Source organism: Phasianus colchicus, chromosome 26 (genome assembly GCF_987193195.1).
Source record: "Phasianus colchicus chromosome 26, bPhaCol1.hap1.1, whole genome shotgun sequence".
Lineage (NCBI taxonomy): Eukaryota > Metazoa > Chordata > Aves > Galliformes > Phasianidae > Phasianus > Phasianus colchicus.
In genome coordinates this window covers 6,037,157-6,057,493 of record NC_143461.1, presented here as the reverse complement: position 1 = coordinate 6,057,493, position 20,337 = coordinate 6,037,157, and the positions used below count along the sequence as shown (strand labels likewise).

At 52.7% G+C, this 20,337-nt stretch overlaps 3 protein-coding genes across 3 annotated transcripts; all 3 read right to left on the bottom strand.

Annotated features, from left to right (window-relative positions):
- Positions 1–28: 28 nt before the first annotated feature.
- Positions 29–3,257, bottom strand: G6PC1 (glucose-6-phosphatase catalytic subunit 1). Its single transcript, XM_031600563.2, has 5 exons — positions 2,840–3,257; positions 2,358–2,467; positions 1,510–1,618; positions 1,245–1,360; positions 29–961 (listed from the first exon to the last, which is right to left on the bottom strand). Exons 1-5 carry the CDS (start codon positions 3,211–3,213, stop codon positions 450–452), a joined length of 1,221 nt encoding a protein of 406 aa, XP_031456423.2. The 5' UTR covers positions 3,214–3,257; the 3' UTR covers positions 29–449.
- A 2,590-nt stretch (positions 3,258–5,847) lies between these two features.
- On the bottom strand, positions 5,848–9,600 carry LOC116233574 (amine oxidase [copper-containing] 3). Its single transcript, XM_031600550.2, has 4 exons — positions 7,847–9,600; positions 7,382–7,667; positions 6,654–6,783; positions 5,848–6,526 (listed from the first exon to the last, which is right to left on the bottom strand). Exons 1-4 carry the CDS (start codon positions 9,414–9,416, stop codon positions 6,227–6,229), a joined length of 2,286 nt encoding a protein of 761 aa, XP_031456410.2. The 5' UTR covers positions 9,417–9,600; the 3' UTR covers positions 5,848–6,226.
- Positions 9,601–9,843: 243 nt separating this feature from the next.
- Positions 9,844–19,801, bottom strand: LOC116233589 (amine oxidase [copper-containing] 3-like). The gene is made up of 4 exons (XM_031600572.2): positions 13,865–19,801; positions 10,970–11,255; positions 10,623–10,752; positions 9,844–10,404 (listed from the first exon to the last, which is right to left on the bottom strand). The coding sequence occupies exons 1-4, from the start codon at positions 15,429–15,431 to the stop codon at positions 10,120–10,122; spliced, it is 2,268 nt and encodes a 755-aa protein (XP_031456432.1). The 5' UTR covers positions 15,432–19,801; the 3' UTR covers positions 9,844–10,119.
- Between the last annotated feature and the right edge of the window lie 536 nt (positions 19,802–20,337).

The following is a 20,337-nucleotide window of genomic DNA, read 5'->3' as shown; positions in this document are numbered from 1 at the left end:
ACACCCACAAGACAGCTGAACTCACCAATAAAGTACATCTTCAGCTTTAATAAAATACACCTTGTTTAGAGACACAACGCTGCATGTACGTGCTTGTATACACACACGTACCCAGAGCTGCTCCACGCAGCAGTGAACACTGGGCAGTGGTTCTCACTGCCCAGTGAGCACTGTGCAGGGGCTGAGGGCTCCCACAAGCTGGTGTTTGTTTCCACCTCCTGCCTGTCCCCCTGCAGAGCTGCCTTGCCACAGCCTTTGAGCACCCACAACTGCACAGTGCCTTGCTCTTGCTGTCTCTGTCCCTTGTGCCACAGGCACCTGTGGTGCATCTGGCACTGTGGGTGCACGCCATGCTGGAGTCAGCCCATGAAGCTGTAATGGGGAGAAACCAGCACAACCCCCACGATCCCATGGTTCCTGAGCCAGGGTGGCCATGCTGTTACCTGCCCCTAGACACCCTTCTTGTCCTGCGTGGCCAGAAACTGAGAGATGCAGTAGGGGATGAGGCCGACGGTGGCCAGCGGCACAGCTGCGCTCTTGCAGAAGGAAAGGACATAGAAGAGCAGCTGCATGTGGGAGGGCGGCCTGAAGGCATCAAAGAGGTGCAGGACCAGCAGCGAGGCGGCAACACAGCCTAGGCGGAAGGACAGCTGGCGGCCTTGCTTCCCGCGGCAGCTCTCCAGGTACATGTGGGAACTCAGGGCCAGCCCCAGCCCAAAGAGGATGCCCAGGTTGCGAAGAAGGCTGGCGAAGGGCGTGGTGTCAATGTGGACCCACTCAGGACGGGCACACCACCTCTGTGCCTTCTCCAGCGTCCAGAGCAGTTCAACACCAAGCACACGCAGCAGCAGGTAGAAGCCCAAGGCGAAGCTGAAGAGGAAGAAGGTGATGCCCAGGTACCTGCGGAGGCTGGCATGGTAGATGGAGTGGATGTGCTGGAAGGTCTCAGCCACGGCCATGCCTGCCAGAAGAAGAGGTACTAGCAGTCAGAGTGGGATGAAGAGCAGTTCCAGATTGCGGTGCAGTCCTGACAGTTACTGCTGCACCCTTACGCTCTCAAATTTCTCTTCCCATGTCCCCCAGCCCACATCCAGTGGCACGTGGACAAAGGCTCCTTCTCAACAGCAACAAGTGCAGAGCCACTGTCTGCAGTTCTTGCTTGCTCCTGCTCCTTTTTTTGTGCACACAATGGGAGCACAGGAGTGTGCTAAGTTGTGGAAGGGATAGAAACAAAGTGAGCTCACCAGATATGACCCCTGCGATGACCTGATGTGGAAAGTGGGCAGCGATGAAAACGCGGGACAGACAGACACAGACCTGAACAGCCCAGAACCCCGTCCACAGCATGATCCACAGAATCCTGCAAGGGGTAGAGGGCTCCATCAGTGCCAAAACTAGCGCATGCTGCCTCTATGGACTTTGAGTGGTGCCAGAGCATTGTAGTGCTGCTTCCTAAGTGGGTCCACCTGCATCCCTTTCATCTCTGGTTCAGGGCTTGCACACACTCACCAGTACTTCAATGTTTTTGACTGCTTCTTGCCCATGGCGATGGAAAGCAGGGCAGTCACCATGACGTAGTACACTCCTGCTGCACCCATGGCATGGCCGGAGGGGCTCCCTGGGTAAGAAGCAAGCCTTAGGTCAGCCCCCTCAGGGCAGGCTGTCCCTGCTGCCCTCGTGCTCCAGGGGCACTGAGCACCATCCCTAGCCTGCAGGCAGGTGATAGCGTGGCACAGGGAGCACAGGATTGCAGAACTGTGGGAGGCAGAAGGGACCTCTGGAGTTCCCCCAGTTCAACCCTCCTGACCCCCTTCTGTTCCCCCCCAGCAGTTTTCCCAGAGTAGGTTGCACAGGAATGAGTCCAGATGGGTTTGGGTATCTCCAGAGAAGGAGACTCCAGCACCTCTCTGGGCAACTGTGCCAGAGCTCCACCACTCTCACATCACAGAAGTTCTTCCTCGCAGTCACAGAACCTTCTGTGCCCAATGTCCCCTGTTCTGGTGCTGGTCACCACCTCCATGCTTCAGATACTGATCAGCACTCATCAGATCCCCTCAGTGCCTTCTCTTTGCCAAGTGAACAGCACCAGGGCTCTCAGCCTTTCTCCATCACAAGATGATCCAGGTCCCCACCATCTCTGCAGCCCAGCACAGGCAGAGTTTGTGCTAAACTGCCACATCTGCACACACCAAGGGTAAAAGTCTGCTCTGCACCAGAGCATGGCAGTGGCCCCACAGCTCAGTGATAATGGCTGAGATAACAGTCCTGGCTGTGCCAGCACCTCCCTGGCCTAGGATCAGGACTCCTGGGTCCCTGGGCAAAGTGCCAACTGCTTTTGTCAGAGCAGGGGACCCTACCGGGGCCAGTCTCGCAGGTGAGTGGGAACTGCTGGATGGTCGGCGCAGAGGTGTTGCTGTAATAATCAGTCTCATGCACCCACCAGTACGGCCTCTCCCCAAACAGGATCCTGAAATGAAAATAGAAAGGGATTTGAGGTTGGCCTGGCCACCAGAATGGGCTGTGGTTCCAGCTCTGGCTGTGAGCTGGAAAGTGTCAAAATAGCACCCAGACAGCACCTGCCACTGTCCCTATCCCCAAACCCTTAAGACGAGGAGCAGGAATGCCCTGGGAGCAAGCTGAGAAGAGGATATGTCTGCTCCTTCCATGCCTTTTTCAGGCTATGAGCAGCCATAACATCGTGCCAGCATAGGCAAAGGCCACCTGTCCCCATCACATGCTTAGAGTATAAGGCAGTAAATCAGGACTGGGCACACATCTGGCTATATTAATCCAGCCATGTTGGTGCACCTGCAGCGAGCTGCAGTACAGCACTACTCACCACTTGAAGACGAGGTTGAGCCAGTCCCCGATCACAGCCACCCAGATAAGCCGAATGCCCACTGGCTCACATAAGTGGAACCAGATAGGGAAAAGAACAAAGAAAGTGTTCCTGAGGTCTGCAGCAAAGGAGATAAAGAGGAACCAGTCCTGAGAGCCCTGGAAATGCTCCTGCAGCCAGTGCGTTGCCTGGATGCCTGCATCATGCAGAAGGTTCATGGGGGCTTCCATCCTCCTCCGCAGCCTCCTGCTTGGTTCAGGCTGTCCCGTGCTCCACCGCAGTTTTATACCCCACGGGTTCGTGTTTGCTGCCGATAGGTCACTTGCCCCAGCATTGATCTTTGGACCCAAAACCACTTTTGCTGAAGGGTGCATCACTGACGGGTTGTTACAAACGTGCTTGGAACAACTTGCAAAAAGGGGAAAAACAGGCTGCAGGGTGGCATAGGGCATGCCTGTAGGAGCCTTAAGCCTTCACTGTCCCATTACTCAGGGAGGGAAATTCTGTAGCCCCTGCTCTGTCTGGCTCGCCCTCAAAAAAAAACAAAAACACCTGGTCTGCTCGTGAACCTCAATGTTCACTAGCAGGGGAGAGGTTTGCACACCTGCAAAGGGATGGAGTGACATTTATCCTATCCCTCTGTGGATCAGGTTCTGCATAGAGCAGGGACTGCTCCATACCCTGACCCCCTCTGAAACCTGCACCTGATGACAATGCGCTGTCATCACCAGTCTTTGCCAGGCTGACACACCAGTGCTCTCTTCAGCAGGAAACTTCCCAAGCTGTTTCAGGAGATTCCCAGAGCAAGGCCGGGGAGGTCTTGGCTGCCAGCAGTGTTTTCCTGAGCTGTAGGATTCCAGGACCTATGCAAACCAGGCAGGGAGAGCGATCCTAACTAGCATATCCCCAGGTTAATCCTTCCTGCCCTGCCAGCCCTCAGAAATGCAGATGGAGCTGAAGACATCCCTTGTCACATGGGGTCCCTGCCTGTCATCTTTCCACCCCAACCACGCAGCACTGACAGATCTATTTTCCTGTTCCTCTTTGGGAGTTAAGGATTCTGGAACACTGGGGTCAGTCCAGCAGGACAAATCCAGCTGTCCATCCCTGGCTGCTGCAGGGACACACAGCAGAGCAGCACAGGGCTCCTGGACAGAACCCCAGGCACACAGCTGTACACACAGCAGGAACAGACAGCAGAGTGTTAATGATTAGCAGCCAGTGAAAATGTACCACTTATCTCTCACTCCTCTAGAAAGTTCAGGTCAGGAGCCTTGAACTGCTCCATGGTGCAGTTTGACGCAATGCAGAGGCTGTGTCCAGCAGCAGCAGCAGAGGAAGGCACAGGGCAGCGTCCTCCCTCTTCCTGCCCCCCACCTCAAGCGACCACCATGATGTCCACACTTGCAGCTGCCAGGCCCAGGAAGGACTGTTTTTATTGGCAAACACTGGTTTATTTAGGGCAGTGAAAATATTTAGAGATCTACCTTGAGGTGCAGAGCAGCAAGAGGCTGGAGATAGCACGGCAGAGCAGCAGCGTCACTGGCGCGCTGCAATCAGCTGAGTCTTGGTGTCCTGACGAGCTGGGGCTGCTCTGATGCTCCCAGGGAAGGGAAGTGTGAGCACAGGTAAACCTTGGTGCAGGCTGGCAGGGTCCAGCCCCAGAACATCTGCTCTGTGCTGGCACACACTTGAGGGAGAGCACAGCATCCTAACCCCCAGCACCCAAAATGGAGCAGAAGTTTACACAGAAATAGAATTACTCTTGCAAAACTAAATTCCTCAGCAGCTCATTTTGGTGTCCTCAGCTGAGAGCTTTTGGCCAGCACAAAGGAATTCAATGGGCTTGGCTCCCACATCAACGTGTTTTGAAACAGCAATTAATCCCTCAAAAGCTTTGCTGCAGAAAATGGGAGCAAAAGGAACTGGGGGATGGGACAAGCAGGACAGGCATACTCCAGCCCCTTTGGAAAGAGTCACAGCAACAAAAGGGGATTGCATTTGGGAGAGGCCAGGAACTGGAATGGGAACAATGGCTCCCCTACAGTCACAGCCAGATGAGCTGGCAACCCAGGAGCTGGATGCCCTGCAGTGACAGCAGCTGGCTCCAGGACACAGCGTCCCCACAGTTCCCAAGCCACCACACACGGCCAAGGCATGCACAGCGCACACTGTCACACTTGGCTGCCCCTTAGCACCACGGTTTCATCCAGAAGATTCTCAGTCCATTGCGGTGCTGGGGCTGGAAACAAGGTCAGCACTGCCTGCGTCAGCATGTGGGCAGAGTCCAGGCAGTACCTGTAAACACACAGGAGTACATCCCTGCACAGGGAGTGCTGTAGCTGCTCCCCCGGGCTCCCAGGGCTGATACCCCCAGCCATCACCTGAGCATGCAGTGCAACTAATCCCACCCTAAATCACTTCCCCATGTTGCAGTCCCTCCATTCTGCTGCAATCCAAGGTGCGTCCAGAATATATTTGCTGCCATTAGGGCTCCTCAAGGCCATCATGTCACAGCCCCTGGGGAGGGCAAATCCCTTTGCAGCTCCTGGTGACACAGCAGACAACTGCCTGCTATGTGCCAGGGCTGGAGACAAACCCCACTGAATCCTGGCATACCGCAGCCCCGACCCAGCCGAGTGCAGTGGGGATGGGTTCCATGCTCCTGCAGCTGGGGCTGTGCAGGCACTGGAGCAAGGGACCCCAAGCTGGGGGGTGAGAACAAGGCTCCAGCCAGCAGCCAAGGCCAGAACCAATTAATCCAGCTTAATACAGCTGTTACACATTAACTCCTTTGTTTGTCCCATATTCTGCTGCAGAAGGGTCCTACCAGCACACAGGAGTCCAAGAGTACAGCCAGTGTACACTCACATGGCTATGCTGGGCATTGTGCCCACCACTGAACCTTTGCCCTCTCTGGCAAGTGCCTGCAAACCAACATAGCCTCATAACACCACCAGCATCCAGGTTCTGACCATCAGAAGCCACGCTGACAAGCTATACAAAAGTTGGGTCAGAAAATGCACTAACGTGCTTCTTTATTGGAGCTGGCTGGGCACCAGACTGCCATCGTGCAGCATGCTCATCCAGTGCAGCATCCTTATCCCCGGTACTGTTCCCAGCACTCAGTGCTGCCACAGCAGCTGGCACCCAGCATCACCTGGAGGAGCAGTCACTGAGCAGCAAAGCTCCAAGGGCAGCTCCATCACCACAGAAGCACCTGACTACTCAGTGGGATAGAGCCTCACATCGTGACCTGAAGGAGGAAGTGAGCATGGCAGGTCCCAGCCAGCTGGCTGCACTCACTCCATCACTGAAGGCCCTCAAAGAATGCAGCCCAATGGCACAGGCTATCTGTACCAGCACCTGTCCTCCTCTTTGATCCCATCAGTGCCCACCAAGTGGGGAGCCCAGGCTGATGTTGACGAAGCCACCGTATTGGAAGGGTGTCAGGCGTGGGGCACAGGTGGCTGCGGGCAGGCAGGCGAGGGGGTTGGCTCCACATGCCCCTATCCCCTGCTCACTGCTGAAATAGATGCCGTCAGGCGAGTACAGCGAGGGGTCCTCGTCAAAGTAGTTGTAGGGCCTCAGGAAAAAGCCAACACTGTTCCCCACAGTCACTGTGTTGGGGATGTCCTCAGCATGAGGAACGTGGAGGAACCCCACAGAAATCCACGCGACCAGGTCCTGGGACAGAGAGGGGAGACCAGAGCATCTCATCAGCTGCGCCAACCCTTCCATCCCTGTTCCCACCCACTGTGACCATGAAGTCCCAGCCACAAGCAGTCCTAAGGAGCTCAGTACTCCCACTCACCTCGTTAGCGATGGTTTCATCATTGATGAAGTCAGCAAAAGTGACAGTGGGTGTCCAAGGGTCATTCTGGTTGTAGACACTGGTGCTGGTGGGTTCCTCCTCCTTCCTCCTGGTGACAGCCAGCTTGTACCTGTTAGAGCAGGAGGCACTGTGACACTGAGACAGGGCACAGTATGGGTGCAGCACAAGCAACAGCTCCTGCACTATGGGACTTGCAGGACTTTGCCGCCCATGAGAGACACAGCCCAATGCTTTGACTTTAGGTCTAACTTACGCAACCTCCCCCAGAACACAGGCCATTAAATTTCACCCTGGTTGCAAGCCAGCACTGCAGTTTTCCAGAGCATTTTTCCAAAAGGCATCCTGTCCTTATGCAGAGGAGTCAAGACCTATGGATACCAATGCAGCCCTTGGGAAAACACGTGATCGTTCTAAATTAAACTTATCTGGGGTCAGATTCCTGCATGGGAACTACTACGAACAGATGCCATTGAGCAATTTTTCTAGGGACTGTCAGAGACAAGAAGCAGATGAGCTTGTTATTTAACCCTTCCCTTGCAGACAGGCTTGGCAGACCCTATTCTGTCAGCAGGAGGGGATCAGGCTGAGGCACCCGCAGGACTGGTATTAGTGGGTCCCATTGGCACAGAACACAGGACTGCCCATGCATTGCATCCCTAGGCTGCTTGCAGCACAATTGCAGCTTGCAGCCTCAGCCTCTCACCTACCTGCCCCAGCTGATGGCTTTCTCCATGGGGCTGCTGGTGGGCAGGTGCTCCCCAGGGAAGCTGACCACCTGCACTCGGTAGCTGCGAAGGTGTCCCCAGCGGTTGGGCTTCGGGCCAGTGAAGGAGAGGTAGCGAGGGAGAGAGGCATTGAGGGGGAACGCTGCCTTGTTCTCTCTCTCCAGCCTCTCCCGGCGGAGGAACGGCTGCTGGAGGGTGTTCTCTGGGCTCCAGGGGATGCTCACCGTCTGGTACCCCATGTCATGGGACTCCAGTGAGTTCAGCTGCCCTGTGAAGTAAAAGGGAGAATCCCCTTGAATTCCACACCTGAGGTAGGGCTGCATCTCACCAAGAAATGCAGCCAAGGAGCTGCATTTTGAGATACAGAGCATGCCTGTAGGCAAAGTGCTCACCCACGGGGGCAAATGGCCTTCTCAAAGCCTGGTGACCGCACAAGATGAGACCTACCATCAATATCCAGGTCCACCTTGTAGTGAATGTGGTGCAGGTGCATTGTCCCCAGTGTATATGGCCCAACTTTGTTGCCATAGTCAGTGCCCTGGTCATGGAAGAAGGAGGAACTGATGTAGCCAGTGGCATGGACCCGGACCTCCACAGCCCCATTATTGTAGAACATGAAGTCCCAGATGTAGTCATAGTTAATGAGTGTGGAGACAGCACGAATGACCAGGGTGTTCTTCCGCAGCCCTCCATAGTACAAGGAATGTGTGTCAGAGAAGTGGCGCCGCAGAGGAAGGGAAGTGTCATGCTCAAAAATGCAGAGTGAATTCTGGTTGGTTCTGGGGACGTCTGACTCGGACAGGTAGTGCCGATCCACATAGGTGGCCATGTAGGGACAGTCAACGCCCCGGACCAGCTCATAGGCAAATCTGCCGATGCCAAAGCTGCCATCGAGGTAGCGGGTGGACATCCCTCCAGGGCAGTTGGAGCCATACAGAGCTAAGGCTTCCTGCAGGCTCAGCTCATAGATTATTCTTTCCCCACGGAAACGGATGTCGAAGAGCCGTGGGCCAGTGTTGGGGTTCATGCCAAAAGCGATGCTCCATCCCTGGTAGGTGACACGGTTGTCCCTGACGCTGTACCGCGGCCCCTGGGGCTCAAACTGAAGTGGCCCCGGAGCACCAGGTGAGCGGAGGGGTCTCATGGAGCCCAGCACTGTGTCTTCCTGGGGCTTCTGAACCACAACCACCTTCAGTGACTTGGTCACAAACGCATTCTCCAGCTCAGCAGTGCTGTGGAAGTAGTGTCCATTGTAGAAGATCCGGCGCAGGTACCACTGGGAGACATCGAGCGGCCCATGCTCCACCAGCACCTCCAGCCCCACAGGCAGGACGAAGTAACCACTGCCAGCAACGCCATGGAAGAGGACAAACCACGTGGTGCGATCTCCAGACTTGAGGCCCCGGGGTGCAGTGGTGATCGTGGCCAGATCGGTTCCATCAGATGCACAGCATGCAGCAAGGAAGCGTGGTGCCTTCCTCAGCTCCTTCTGGATGAGCTCATTGATGGCTGCGTACTCCACACCAGTGACAGCTCTGCGGTGGTACGGCACCTTCCCCCTGTACTTCTGCACCGTGACGTCCCGGTGGTACGTTGGTGCTGGCAGTGGGCCCACCACGTACTCGGTGACGTTGGGCTCTGCCTGGGCCCCAAAGTACAGCACAGCCAGTGCCTCACGGGGTGGGCGAGCCCCTCCAGCATCCAGGAACCGCAGCACCTCTGCCTTGGCCGGGAGCTGCACGTCCACGGAGGCAATGCAGTTGTCGGAGGGTTTGGCATGCGCTGCATCGGCCAGCGGCACCCCGAGGCTGACCCGCAGGTACTGCACCACCTGTGCCAGCTCCTCGGGTGTCAGGTCAGCAAAGACCCGGCTGTGGCCGTCGTCTGCTTCCTCCTGTGCCGAGGGCTGCTGCTGGCAGGCGCTGGGGGCCCGTGCCCGGGTCAGCAGCACGCAGACGAGGGCAAAGATTGTGGCCAGGGCCAGGAGGAGCAGCACGAGCACGGTTTTCATGTTCATGCTGCTGCTGGTTTCGAGGCTTTTCTAGTCGCTGCTTCTGTCAGCTTGGATTTGGTGGGCTGGGCGTTTTTTCTCCCTTGTCTTCTGAAGAGAGGATGGCCTGGATGAGCTCATAGGGAGGGCACACCGCATTGCTCTCAGATTTGCCTGGATTGCTGGGAACCATAAAAGGCAACTCTGCTCTGCTTCCCCCAGCAGACCACAGTTTTAAAATGAACTTTCTGCTCCCGCCCTTCCCGGTTTGTCCCGCAGGCTTCGCTGCAGCACAGGGAGGACGCAGCCGGACAGCAGGGAGAAAGAAGTGTGCCCCTGGCACTGCCTTCCCCTTGAATTCCCTGCACTGAACACGGTGCCCCAAGACCCCCCAGCAGCCATTGCTGGAAGCATAAAACAAGAGAGGCAGAACAGCACTGGATTTTTTTCTTTTTTTTTTTTTTTTTTTTTTTAAACCTGACATTGACACTACACAGCATTTGTTGCTACAACAGAGGAAGAGTATTTTCTCCTCACTTTTACCCCTGGCATGCAGCAGTTAGCAGAGACTCTGCAGACCTCTACTGAGCAGCATGCTTCACACATACAGATTACTACATTATGAAAGCCACAATAAAAAGTAAAGTTGTTACAGAACTGCAAACAAAGAAAACTCCACTAAAAGAAATTAATATCCATGGGAGATCAGTCAGCCTCTAGCCCTGGACCTCTAAAGCCTGCTGATATTTTGGAATCCGTCATAGGTGAATGGGGGGAAGCTTGGCAAGCAGGAGGCAGTTTGGGACAGGCAGGTGATGGGGTTAACCTCACATGCCATGAAGTTCTGCTCGCTGGTGAAAAACACGCCATCGGGTGAGTAAATGGAGGGGTCCAAGTCGTAGTAGTTGTAGGGTCTCAGGAGAAAACCAACTGAATTTCCCACCGTCAACGTGTTGGGAATATCTTCTGAGTGAGGAATATGGAGAAAACCAGCAGTTATCCAGGCCACCAGGTCCTAGGCAGGAGGTACATGACTGTGGTTATTTTAGACTGAAATCTGGGCACAGGAGAGCAGAAGGTACCTCAATGGGCACCCGCAGCCCATGTCCCTAAAGCCCAGCAACACTCTAACCCACTCTCCTCATGCTTTGCTGATGCCCCGGTGGATCCCATGAGCAATGTGTGAGATGCTGTGGCCAGCGCCAGCAGCCCATGCCTCCAGCCCCTCCTCACCTCATTGGTGATAGTTTCATTGTTGATGTAGTCAGCAAAAGCGACAGTGGGAGTCCAAGGGTCGTTCTGGTTGTAGACACTGGTGCTAGTGGGTTCTTCCTCCTTCCGCCTGGTGACAGCCAGCTTGTACCTGGGGACAAGGACAGAGACAGGACCCTGGGGCAGGGCAGAGCTAAAGGCTGCTCCCTGGAGCCTGCAGATTACAAGGCTGGTCCTATGGAGTAACCAAAGCACCAGGCTGCAACCACCTCTTCCCTCCCCACGGGGAGCATCCCTGCAGCACCGCCTCAGCCAGTGAGGCTGGAGGCATTGCATAGTTCTCAGTGACCCCATCAGAGCAGTCTGACCTTGCCCAGCTGATGGCCCTCTCCATGGAGCTGGCTTCGGGAATGTGATCCCCTGCAAAGCTGATGATTTGAATCCTGTAGCCACGTTGGTGGCCCCACTTGTTTTTCTTGTTGGTTGCAAAGTAGATGTATCTGGGCATTGTGGAGTGGAGCCGGAAGGCAGCCTGGTCCTCCGTGTCCAGGGCCTTCTCTGTGAGCCGTGGACGCTCAATCTGCTGCTCTGGGTTCCAGGGAGCCTGTGCCACCTCAAATGCCATGTCATGGGCCACCAAAGAGTTCTTCACCTCTATGAGGAAAAACAAAGCATCTGAGAAACTTTCCAGCAGTCAGATCCCACTCTCTCCATTGACCCTTCCTGCACCCCAGGCTCCAATCACCACTACCTGCAGACAAGAGTAACTATTGCTCCCTGCTTCTACTGTGCAATGGCATGCCATGCTCTGTAGTTTGTTTAGCTGGTGAAACACAGCACTGTGTCATATGGTGCCATTCCTGTGCACTCTCGTCCTTGATGAGAGCAGAAAAGGAACCCCTCCAAGGGCAGAAGAACCAGTATGAGCTCTGTCTGATTAACCTGAGCACCTGACAGCCCAAGCACCGTGTTTCTGCTCATCAGAATGCATCCTGCAAGGCTGCACCAGATAGAGCATAGGCTCTGAGCACATCTGCACATTACAAAAATGGAGCAGTTCTGGTCTTTCCACAAAGATGATACAACAGGCAAGGGCTCACAGCAACAGGAGCAGCATGAAGAGCAAAGAAATCTAGTGATAGAATGGCCAAGAGATGATGAAGGACCCAGCAGCAAATTTCTGCCAGTCTCCAGCACCTGCAAGGTTTGACCAGAGCTTTGGAACCAGGCCCCAGCATTGCAGGTGAAGTCAGCATGAGAGGCTGGAATACCTATAGAAAGGGACCCATGCAGCCATTGTTGTGCTTCTTCTCATCTTTTTTGTGACGTGGACAAAAACTTCCAACTCCATACCTCCCTTTCCAGTGACGGACTGAGATTCCACCTGCCTTTTCCCTATTTCTTTCATTTTGCAATCCCTCCTTTTTTTTTTTTTCCTCCTCCACTCCAGAAGGACTCTAAAATCATCCTAAAAAGACTTAGAGTAGTTATTAAGTTTCTAGGCGATTCTCAATGAGAAACAAACAAATTTAAAATACATGGTGGTAGTTTACAGCATATAAAATGTCAACAGGAGCACAGGGACAGATTAAAACAGAAGTTGTAGAGGAAAAAACAACCTTAACGCTCTCTATGAGAGCACATCACCTACCCCACATGTGGGAAGAAAAACTAGTGGGGGAGTCTGAAAGAACTCATAGAGAGCTCAAAAGAGACAAAACCCAGACCTACCTCCCACATCCAAATCTATTTTAAAGTTGACAGGATGAGTGCATATTGTAGCCAGAAACCTAAATCCTACTGCTGTACCATCTCCATGGAAAAAAAGAGGAGCTCATATACCCCGTGGCCTGGACTTTGGCTTTGACGGCTCCGTCCTGGTAGAAGATGAAGTCTCATAGCTCCATATTGGTTTTCTGCCACCACATTAATTCAGATCCTTCTGTTTTCTGTCTCATTCCACTCCCTTTTCTCTTCAGGTCCCACAGCTGCCTTGCAGCACGCCTCATGTAGGGGATGCTATGCTCGTGCTGCAGGACATGGGGTAGGAGAACCCGTCAGGCACCCTGAATTGCCTCTAGTCCTGGTGCTCAGCTCAGCATAAACACTTCCTTTCCTCTGCTTGGGCCTTGACACAATTCTTCTCCACTGCTCTTGCTTCAAGGCTCCAGGTGTGCAAACAAAGCAGGGAATGCAGAGATACAGCAGCCACATAAATGGACCTTTAGCTGCTTAGCATGCTCTCAAGCCTTGTTCACAGGAAGGGGATCAGACTCAGCTCTGTTTTTGAGCCTGATGCTGGAAAGCAGCATTGCTCAAGGCTACATGAAGCAGTGGGATGCAGCAGGCACAGCCCCACTGCATGCGAGGGATGCGTGCCACAGCTGCTCTAGCTCAGCAGGGGTCATGGAGCTGCACTGCTGCTGGGCTTGGGCAAGGCAGCCCACAACCTCCTGATGGATCCTGCTGATTCTCTGACAATGTAAAATATTTCCCACCCCTTTTACAGGGGCAGGTTTCAATGTAAAATAGCCCATGCATTACCGGCTGGTGCCCTCTGCTCCAGTGCAGCCCCAGTTTCTTCCTGACTTGCAGAATCTGAATCAGCCTGGGAGGGGAAATAAACCTTATGTGCTCAGCCTGTGTGCACTGCAAGGCAGCACTCAACCCTTCACTGCAGCAGAGAACTGCTCCCACAGGAACCCATGCCTCCATGCAGGAGCAGGGAATACTCTGGTTCCTTGCAGTGATGAGAGACAGGCTCAGGATCTAGCTACACAGATTTCCTTGAAAGGGATGGAAGGATAGATCTGCAGATGGTCAGTGCTGTACACCACACAGGAGAGCATCCATTTCCCCAAAGCATGAGAGGATGCCAGGAATAGCACCAGGCATTGCAGGAGCCAGCTCACACTTCTCGTGCTGCAGACAGGGCTGTGCCTGCCCCGTCTGCCTGGCCATGCTTTTGACAACATGCACTGTGCCAGACATGGGGCCTCAAGGAAACACAGATGTTTGCAGCTGCTACTTTTCATACTTTCCCTAGGATGAATACAGAGCTCCCAGACAATTTCCTCTGCCTGCAACTCCATTACCTGGACGGACAAATACATACACAGAAAAATAATTTTGCAATTAAAGGTTGGGAGATAGAAAAAGCAGAGATCTGACAGCAACTGCAAGGGACTCCAGAGACCAGAATCCCACCCGAGCTGAGACATTCCCCATTATAATGGCATATATGAAAGGGAGATAAGACCTACCTCCCACATCCAAGTCTACTTTATAGTTGACAAAATGGGTGTGAATTGTACCCAAGGTATGCTCCCAAACTCTATTGCCATACTGTAGACCGTTCCCATGGAAAAAGGATGAGCTTGTGTACCCCGTGGCCTGGACTTTGCCTTCGATGGCCCCATTCTGGTAGAAGATGAAGTCCCAGACATAGTCATAGTTACCCACAGTGGTGATGGATCTAACGACCAGCGCGGAGTTGACCATGCCACCATAGTACAACAACTGTAGGTTGGAGTAGTGGCGCCGCAGAGGGGAGCCCAGGTTCTGCTCGAAGATGCAGAGGGCTGCCGTCCTCCTGCTGGAGCTCAAGCCCTCATGTAGGGTGTGCGTGTCCACATAGGTGGCCGTGTACGGGCAGTCGACCCCACGCACCAGGGGTGAGGAGTAGCGCCCAATGCCAAAGCTGCTGTCCATGTAGCGGGTGGACATCCCTCCAGGGCAGTTGGAGCCATACACTGACAGCGCCTCCTGCACACTCATCTCGTACACAACCCTCTCCCCATTGTATCGGATGTCAAACAGGCGCATGCCCGTCGTCACACTCATTCCAAAGGCAAAGCTCCAGGCCTGGAAAATGATGAGGTTTTTCCTGATGCTGTACCGCGGCCCCTGCGGCTCATACTGCAAAGGGAATGTTGCAGCCACCGGTGCTCGTGGCCTCATAGACGAGAAGTCCCCATCCTGCGATGCTCTTCTCACCTTTTCCACATGGACACCACCCCGCACATAGATTCTCTCCAGCTCAGACATGTCCCTGTAGTACTGCCCATTGTAGAAAACTCTGTGGACTGCCCACTGTGTGAGATCCAGGCTGCTGTGGTCCACCAGCACCTCCAGCCCCACTGGGTGCAGGAAGAACCCACTCACATTCTGAAACACGACAAACCAAGTGAGCCGATCTCCAGACCGGGATCCACGGGGAGCAGCTGTCACAGCGGCCAGGTTGGCCCCGTCATACTCCATCACTTGGTCCATGAAGGATGGAGCTGCAGGGAACACCTGTTTTTTAAAAAAATCAGCAACCTGTTTGTATTCAGCAGGCAACGCTGGTCTACGGTGGTACGGCACCTTCCCCCCGTACTTCTGCACCGTGACGTCCCGGTGGTACGTTGGTGCTGGCAGTGGGCCCACCACGTACTCGGTGACGTTGGGCTCTGCCTGGGCCCCAAAGTACAGCACAGCCAGTGCCTCACGGGGTGGGCGAGCCCCTCCAGCATCCAGGAACCGCAGCACCTCTGCCTTGGCCGGGAGCTGCACGTCCACGGAGGCAATGCAGTTGTCGGAGGGTTTGGCATGCGCTGCATCGGCCAGCGGCACCCCGAGGCTGACCCGCAGGTACTGCACCACCTGTGCCAGCTCCTCGGGTGTCAGGTCAGCAAAGACCCGGCTGTGGCCGTCGTCTGCTTCCTCCTGTGCCGAGGGCTGCTGCTGGCAGGCGCTGGGGGCCCGTGCCCGGGTCAGCAGCACGCAGACGAGGGCAAAGATTGTGGCCAGGGCCAGGAGGAGCAGCACGAGCACAGTTTTCATGTTCATGCTGCTGCTGGTTTCGAGGCTTTTCTAGTCGCTTTTGGAGCAGGGCTTCTAACTGCTGCTTCTGCCAGTTTTTGCTGCAGCGGATGGAGTAGCAAGGAAAGTACAAAAGACTGGGAGAGGCTAGGGGAGGAGATCTGAAGTTAGTGGTGACCAGAAAGAGCAGCTCTCACTCACTGCATCCTACTCTGCCTTCTTCCAAGAGCTGCTGCCCTGAGAGAACCACGGGGGATGTAGTCAGTGACTCAGACAAACTTCACATCACTGTTACTTTTTCAGTCCTGCCCAGTTTCCTGAGGCTGCCTGTAATAACGACAATCCTGTAGTCAGACCAAGGTGGCTGGGACCACAGTGGCGCTCTCACAGACTGAGAATTGTTGCCACACTGTAGAATTTCACCTCTCTGCAACTCGTGAAATTTCCTTGTTTATCAGGCTGCTTCCTTGCAAACACTCTCCCTGGCAGCATGATTTCAAACTTGGAGTTGCTTTTTATTTTGGTTTTTAAAATCTTCTACGTGGAAGCCTTTGCTGAAAACACATCCACCTGTGTAGTAGTAAAAAAAAAAAACTTTGGCAGGCACAGAGAGATGAAGTTCAGGACGATATACTGGCCCCAGTGCAGTGTGAACAACTAGCTCTTAGTTTGCATCTCTGAGTATTCATTAGCTAATTAATCCCCCATCATTCCACTGGAACAAGTTCAAATAACTTTTGCCTCTGCCTCAAATCCTAAGGTAAACTGAGGTACAGCTTCAGAGAAGTTCCCTCAAGGACAACCTTTGATCTGTGGCATCCACGCAGGCAGCGCCAGCAGCCCTGTGCTGTCCCACCGCACAGGCTGAGCAGTACCTCCAGTGTGTCTCCCAAAGGCTGCGACAGCTCCCTCAGTCATTGCCACCCAAAGTCTCTGCTGTTCTCACAGCATCACTGAGCAGGACAGGGGGTTCCATGCTGCCACTCAGCAAACACCAGGGACAGACAAGACACACTGCTTCAGTTGCAGTCCCTGCCTGTCCCTGAGCTGGTGCTGAGAAACAGAAGGAATCCAAGAGAACCACAGCTGGAGGTTGAACCCAACATTTCCACTCCTGCTGCCAGCCTCACCTCACCTCACCCTGGCCTTCCCTTTTTCCTCCATCAGAGTTTCCCAGTGGCAGGCTACCCCAGCCTGCAGCACCATTTATCTTCTTCCTTTGCTCTGGGTCTTGCCCCAGACTCAGCCTTTCCTGAGCCACACTCACCAGACATCACACTGGCAGGCAGACAGCTAGATGGCTTTAGGACACCCTACATTATCTCCACCACAGTGGACAGCTCTCAACCTTCTTTAACCTCAGCTGCAGCCATGCACGCAGAGTCGCTTCATGCAAGCAAGAGTCCCTTCTGCTCTCTGTCAGTTGCGCCAGTAAAGCCACAGCAGTCATCTCATGTAGCTGCTGACCAGAAGAGGAGATCCCTGTGACAAAGATGCAAGTAGTGGGAAGAGACAGGACCTATGATAAAAGATCTTTGGCAATACAGGCTGTAGTATCTACAGGTTTCAGAGGTACCCTGTTCCCATCAGCTTTCCACTGATCTCTAACAGCAGAATCAGATGCCTGAATAGCCCCAGATTAAGCAAAAAGTAGTGCTGAATTCCGAGATAGCATTTCAGCTATGAAGTCAACAAGGCTTTAAGGGTTACTTTGGGTTGGGTCCCAAAGAAAAAGTCCCTTTTGGTGTAAAGCCTAGAACACAGTACTCCATTTCACTTCGAGTGCAGAGAGGAAGTGCTTTTGTGCCGTTGAAGGTTGGGAGCAGAGTCAAGACATACCTCCTGCCTCCAGGAATTCAACTGGCTTCTGCTGCAGCACACCTCTGCACAGCTGGGCTGAGCCTGCTGCACAAACCACATCTACCTTTACATTTCCCTGTAGCACAAAAGAGCAGATAATTTAGTTTCAACTTTGCCTATTGGTGCTGCATCTCATGTCCCTAAAAGCCAAAGCACAAGCTGTAATTAGATTGTCATTTTCTAAGCAGCAGTAGTTTAAGAGAACTGGATAAACTTCACAGGCCTTACACTGCCCCACAAATGACAACTCAACCCTGCAACTTGCCTGTCAGAAGTCTGAAAATAAAGTGTGGGAACACTTCTGTGCATGTTGGGTATTCGGAATGCAACAAAAGAACAAAAGCCCCAACTATAATGATGAACAAATCCACAGCACACACCCTGGGTCTGCAGAGCACAGTTGGCACTAACTGAGCTCTGTGCTGCCTCTGTCCTGTTACAGGGTACGTGCCAAGGATGTCATGCCTAATATCACGTGTTATTTAATGATGCCCATTCCTGCTGTACCTTTCAAGCTGAAGACTTCTACAGTTTGTAACAAGAATCAGCCTGTACTTTCTGGGAGCTCTGTTCCAGAACAAATACAAGGACTAAATCCACTGCTATCATTTAGCAGACATTTCAGGAAGCAGAGCAATTATTTGAGTCTGAAGAGATGAGAAACCTATATCAACATGCAAGTGATAAAAAATGTTGAGGGACTCTTAAGTATAACACATACCACAGGAACAGCATCTTCTCCAAAAGGACCCTGAAGCAACTTAAAGCTAGCCTAGAATTTTGAAGATGACACATCTCACTAATAGCAGCATGACTTGTTTATGAGCTGCATGGTACAAAAAAAAAAAAAAACAAACAACTGTCCACAACTCATTTCCCCAGTCTAATTAGCTCATGACTCTTCCATACCTAACATGGAGAATTCACATCATACCAGTTTATTTTGACTACACGGTTGCTTTTAGGCACTGCTTGTCAGTGCAACACGTCAAGTAAAGTGCCAGCATCTCCCAAAAAAAACACAGTAGCTGGGAGTTTGCTGTGCTTTGCTCACATAGAAAGGCAGAACTGGCAAAAATAGTCCCTGAAATTTATAGGAACCAAAGCACAGACAGGCAGCCTTTTGAGTCAGTGACTGCCAAGCATCTGGGTAAAGAGTATAGTGCGCGCACACAAATTCTTGTCAGTTTTCCTGACATGGTACATCTCAAGCAGACCCCAAGCCAAACTTCAGACTCTGGAAAACTCCCACTCTCTCACCTTGCACAGTCAGCTTGTGTAAAACAGACTGCTGGAAATTGCTTGACACTTACTCATGCTGGCTAAGTTTCTGGCAAGCATTTTTGTCTGAACACAACTGCTGTGCTCTTATTCTTCTTTCAAAGTTCTAACTTCCACTGCAAATACAAGCTGGGATGTCTCAAGAAGCTGTGAATTAGAGCCCTGATAGCATGCTGCTGCTTCTCTGGGAAAGCAGAACAGAAACCACTGTGCCAAGGGGTGAGATCCCAGACAATAAACCATCCCCTGCTCCTCTGCATGAGACATGCTTCTCACCAACACCTGTCAGCACAGCAGTCCTGGATGCTCCATCCTTCCACAGGACTGCTGGCACAGGGCTGCTGTGGGCTCCCTTTCTCCTGGCTGTATCAAGGTGGACCCCTTCTGCCATATGGCATTGAGCAATGCCAACAGTAGTCTTTTCAGCAATAGCTTTAGCCTTCTCAGCCCCAGGGACCTGTGCTGTCAGTTCCTTACCCATCTTCACCAAGAAGTGTGGGCACCAGGACTTTTCCACTCCACAGGAAGCACAGTGGCCCAGCAGGAGGCAGAATGCAGCTGTCTACGAGCTGCTGCTTATGCTTCATCTTGGAGGCTGAAGACTTTGCAGACAGGACGGCCAGGAGGCCAAGTCTCACCCAGCCTCCCAGCACTCCTCAGGCTGGATCACAGCCCCCACCTAGTGGCAACCAAGCTTCGAGGGACACAGCCTCCCTGTCACAGAGCAGAACAGGCTGGACTTCAGCAGCTCACAGACAGGGAGCTGGGGAATGAATGTCACTTGGCTGAACACTGCAGAGCAGCTCCCTGCAGCCCAGGCTGTATGCCACATGTGCTGAGGAACAGGAATGAGAACAAAAGCATGCCTTTGAGAAACGCTGAGGATGCTTTGGCCCATGTCTCCTGTATACTGCATGCACAGTAAAATCAAGAGAGTAACGGACCATGCACTGAATACACCTGACAGGTATGTCATTCAGATGCCTGTCCTACAACACTGCAGACATCTGCACAGGTGCAGGAGCAGCTGTGAAGAGAGTTGCAGCTCTTAGAACACATCATGCAAATCAGTTGTACCTGAGTGACCCAAGACAGCTCGAGTCCACCACAAAGGACAAGAACAGTGCAGATCTCATCAAACTCAAGCTCCTGGGCCTAATATAAGGCATGCTGAAGGAATAGAAACAATCTTCAAAGCAGCACACACATAGCAGAATCAACAGGCAAAAATAAGAATGAGGAGAATGTACGGAAGAAACCACTGGATGTGTGAAAGGCACAGCCAAGAACAGACACTAACACTGCGGAGTGTATCTAAGAGCTCAGTATCACAGACAAGGGGCTAGCTTAAAAGAATTCAAAGTACCTTATTTTAATTTCTTGACATGGTAAAAGTTTACATACTTTCATCTGGCAAAGAGAGCTCAACAAATTAAAATAAATCAATACAAAGAAACACAAGGGGGAGTGCTGCTCCCAGATAGCAGCTACAACGCAGTTGGTTTGTTACAGAATATTTATTAGCGGGAAGACTAAGAGTTGACTTCTACAAACAACAACAGAAGAGTCTATAGAAAGGGCTGGTGGCCCTCCACACTCCAGGGAAATCCCTAGGAAACCAGCAAGAGACAACATGGCTCTTAGAGGTGGAAGCAGAAAAAGAAAACAAAGTTAAAAAAAAAAAAAGAGAGAGAGAGAAAGTTCATTTCTTTTGTCACTGCTGTTACAATGAAGTTAACACAACTATTAAGGCTACTGCACAATAAGAATATACGGGTGTAACGAGACCTGG

Excerpts from the sequence above, each read along its gene's own strand:
- G6PC1 (XM_031600563.2), bottom strand. The coding sequence starts at position 3,213 with ATGCACCCTTCAGCAAAAGTGGTTTTGGGTCCAAAGATCAATGCTGGG. Across the intron at positions 1,619-2,357 it reads CACCTGCGAGACTGGCCCCG|GGAGCCCCTCCGGCCATGCC; the intron begins GTAGGGTCCCCT and ends CTTCTTACCCAG. Across the intron at positions 962-1,244 it reads CATCGCAGGGGTCATATCTG|GCATGGCCGTGGCTGAGACC; the intron begins GTGAGCTCACTT and ends TTCTTCTGGCAG.
- LOC116233574 (XM_031600550.2), bottom strand. The coding sequence starts at position 9,416 with ATGAACATGAAAACCGTGCTCGTGCTGCTCCTCCTGGCCCTGGCCACA. Across the intron at positions 7,668-7,846 it reads GGTGGACCTGGATATTGATG|GGCAGCTGAACTCACTGGAG; the intron begins GTAGGTCTCATC and ends TTTACTTCACAG. Across the intron at positions 6,784-7,381 it reads AAAGCCATCAGCTGGGGCAG|GTACAAGCTGGCTGTCACCA; the intron begins GTAGGTGAGAGG and ends CTGCTCTAACAG.
- LOC116233589 (XM_031600572.2), bottom strand. The coding sequence starts at position 15,431 with ATGAACATGAAAACTGTGCTCGTGCTGCTCCTCCTGGCCCTGGCCACA. Across the intron at positions 11,256-13,864 it reads AGTAGACTTGGATGTGGGAG|AGGTGAAGAACTCTTTGGTG; the intron begins GTAGGTCTTATC and ends TTTTCCTCATAG. Across the intron at positions 10,405-10,622 it reads ATGAAACTATCACCAATGAG|GACCTGGTGGCCTGGATAAC; the intron begins GTGAGGAGGGGC and ends CCTCCTGCCTAG.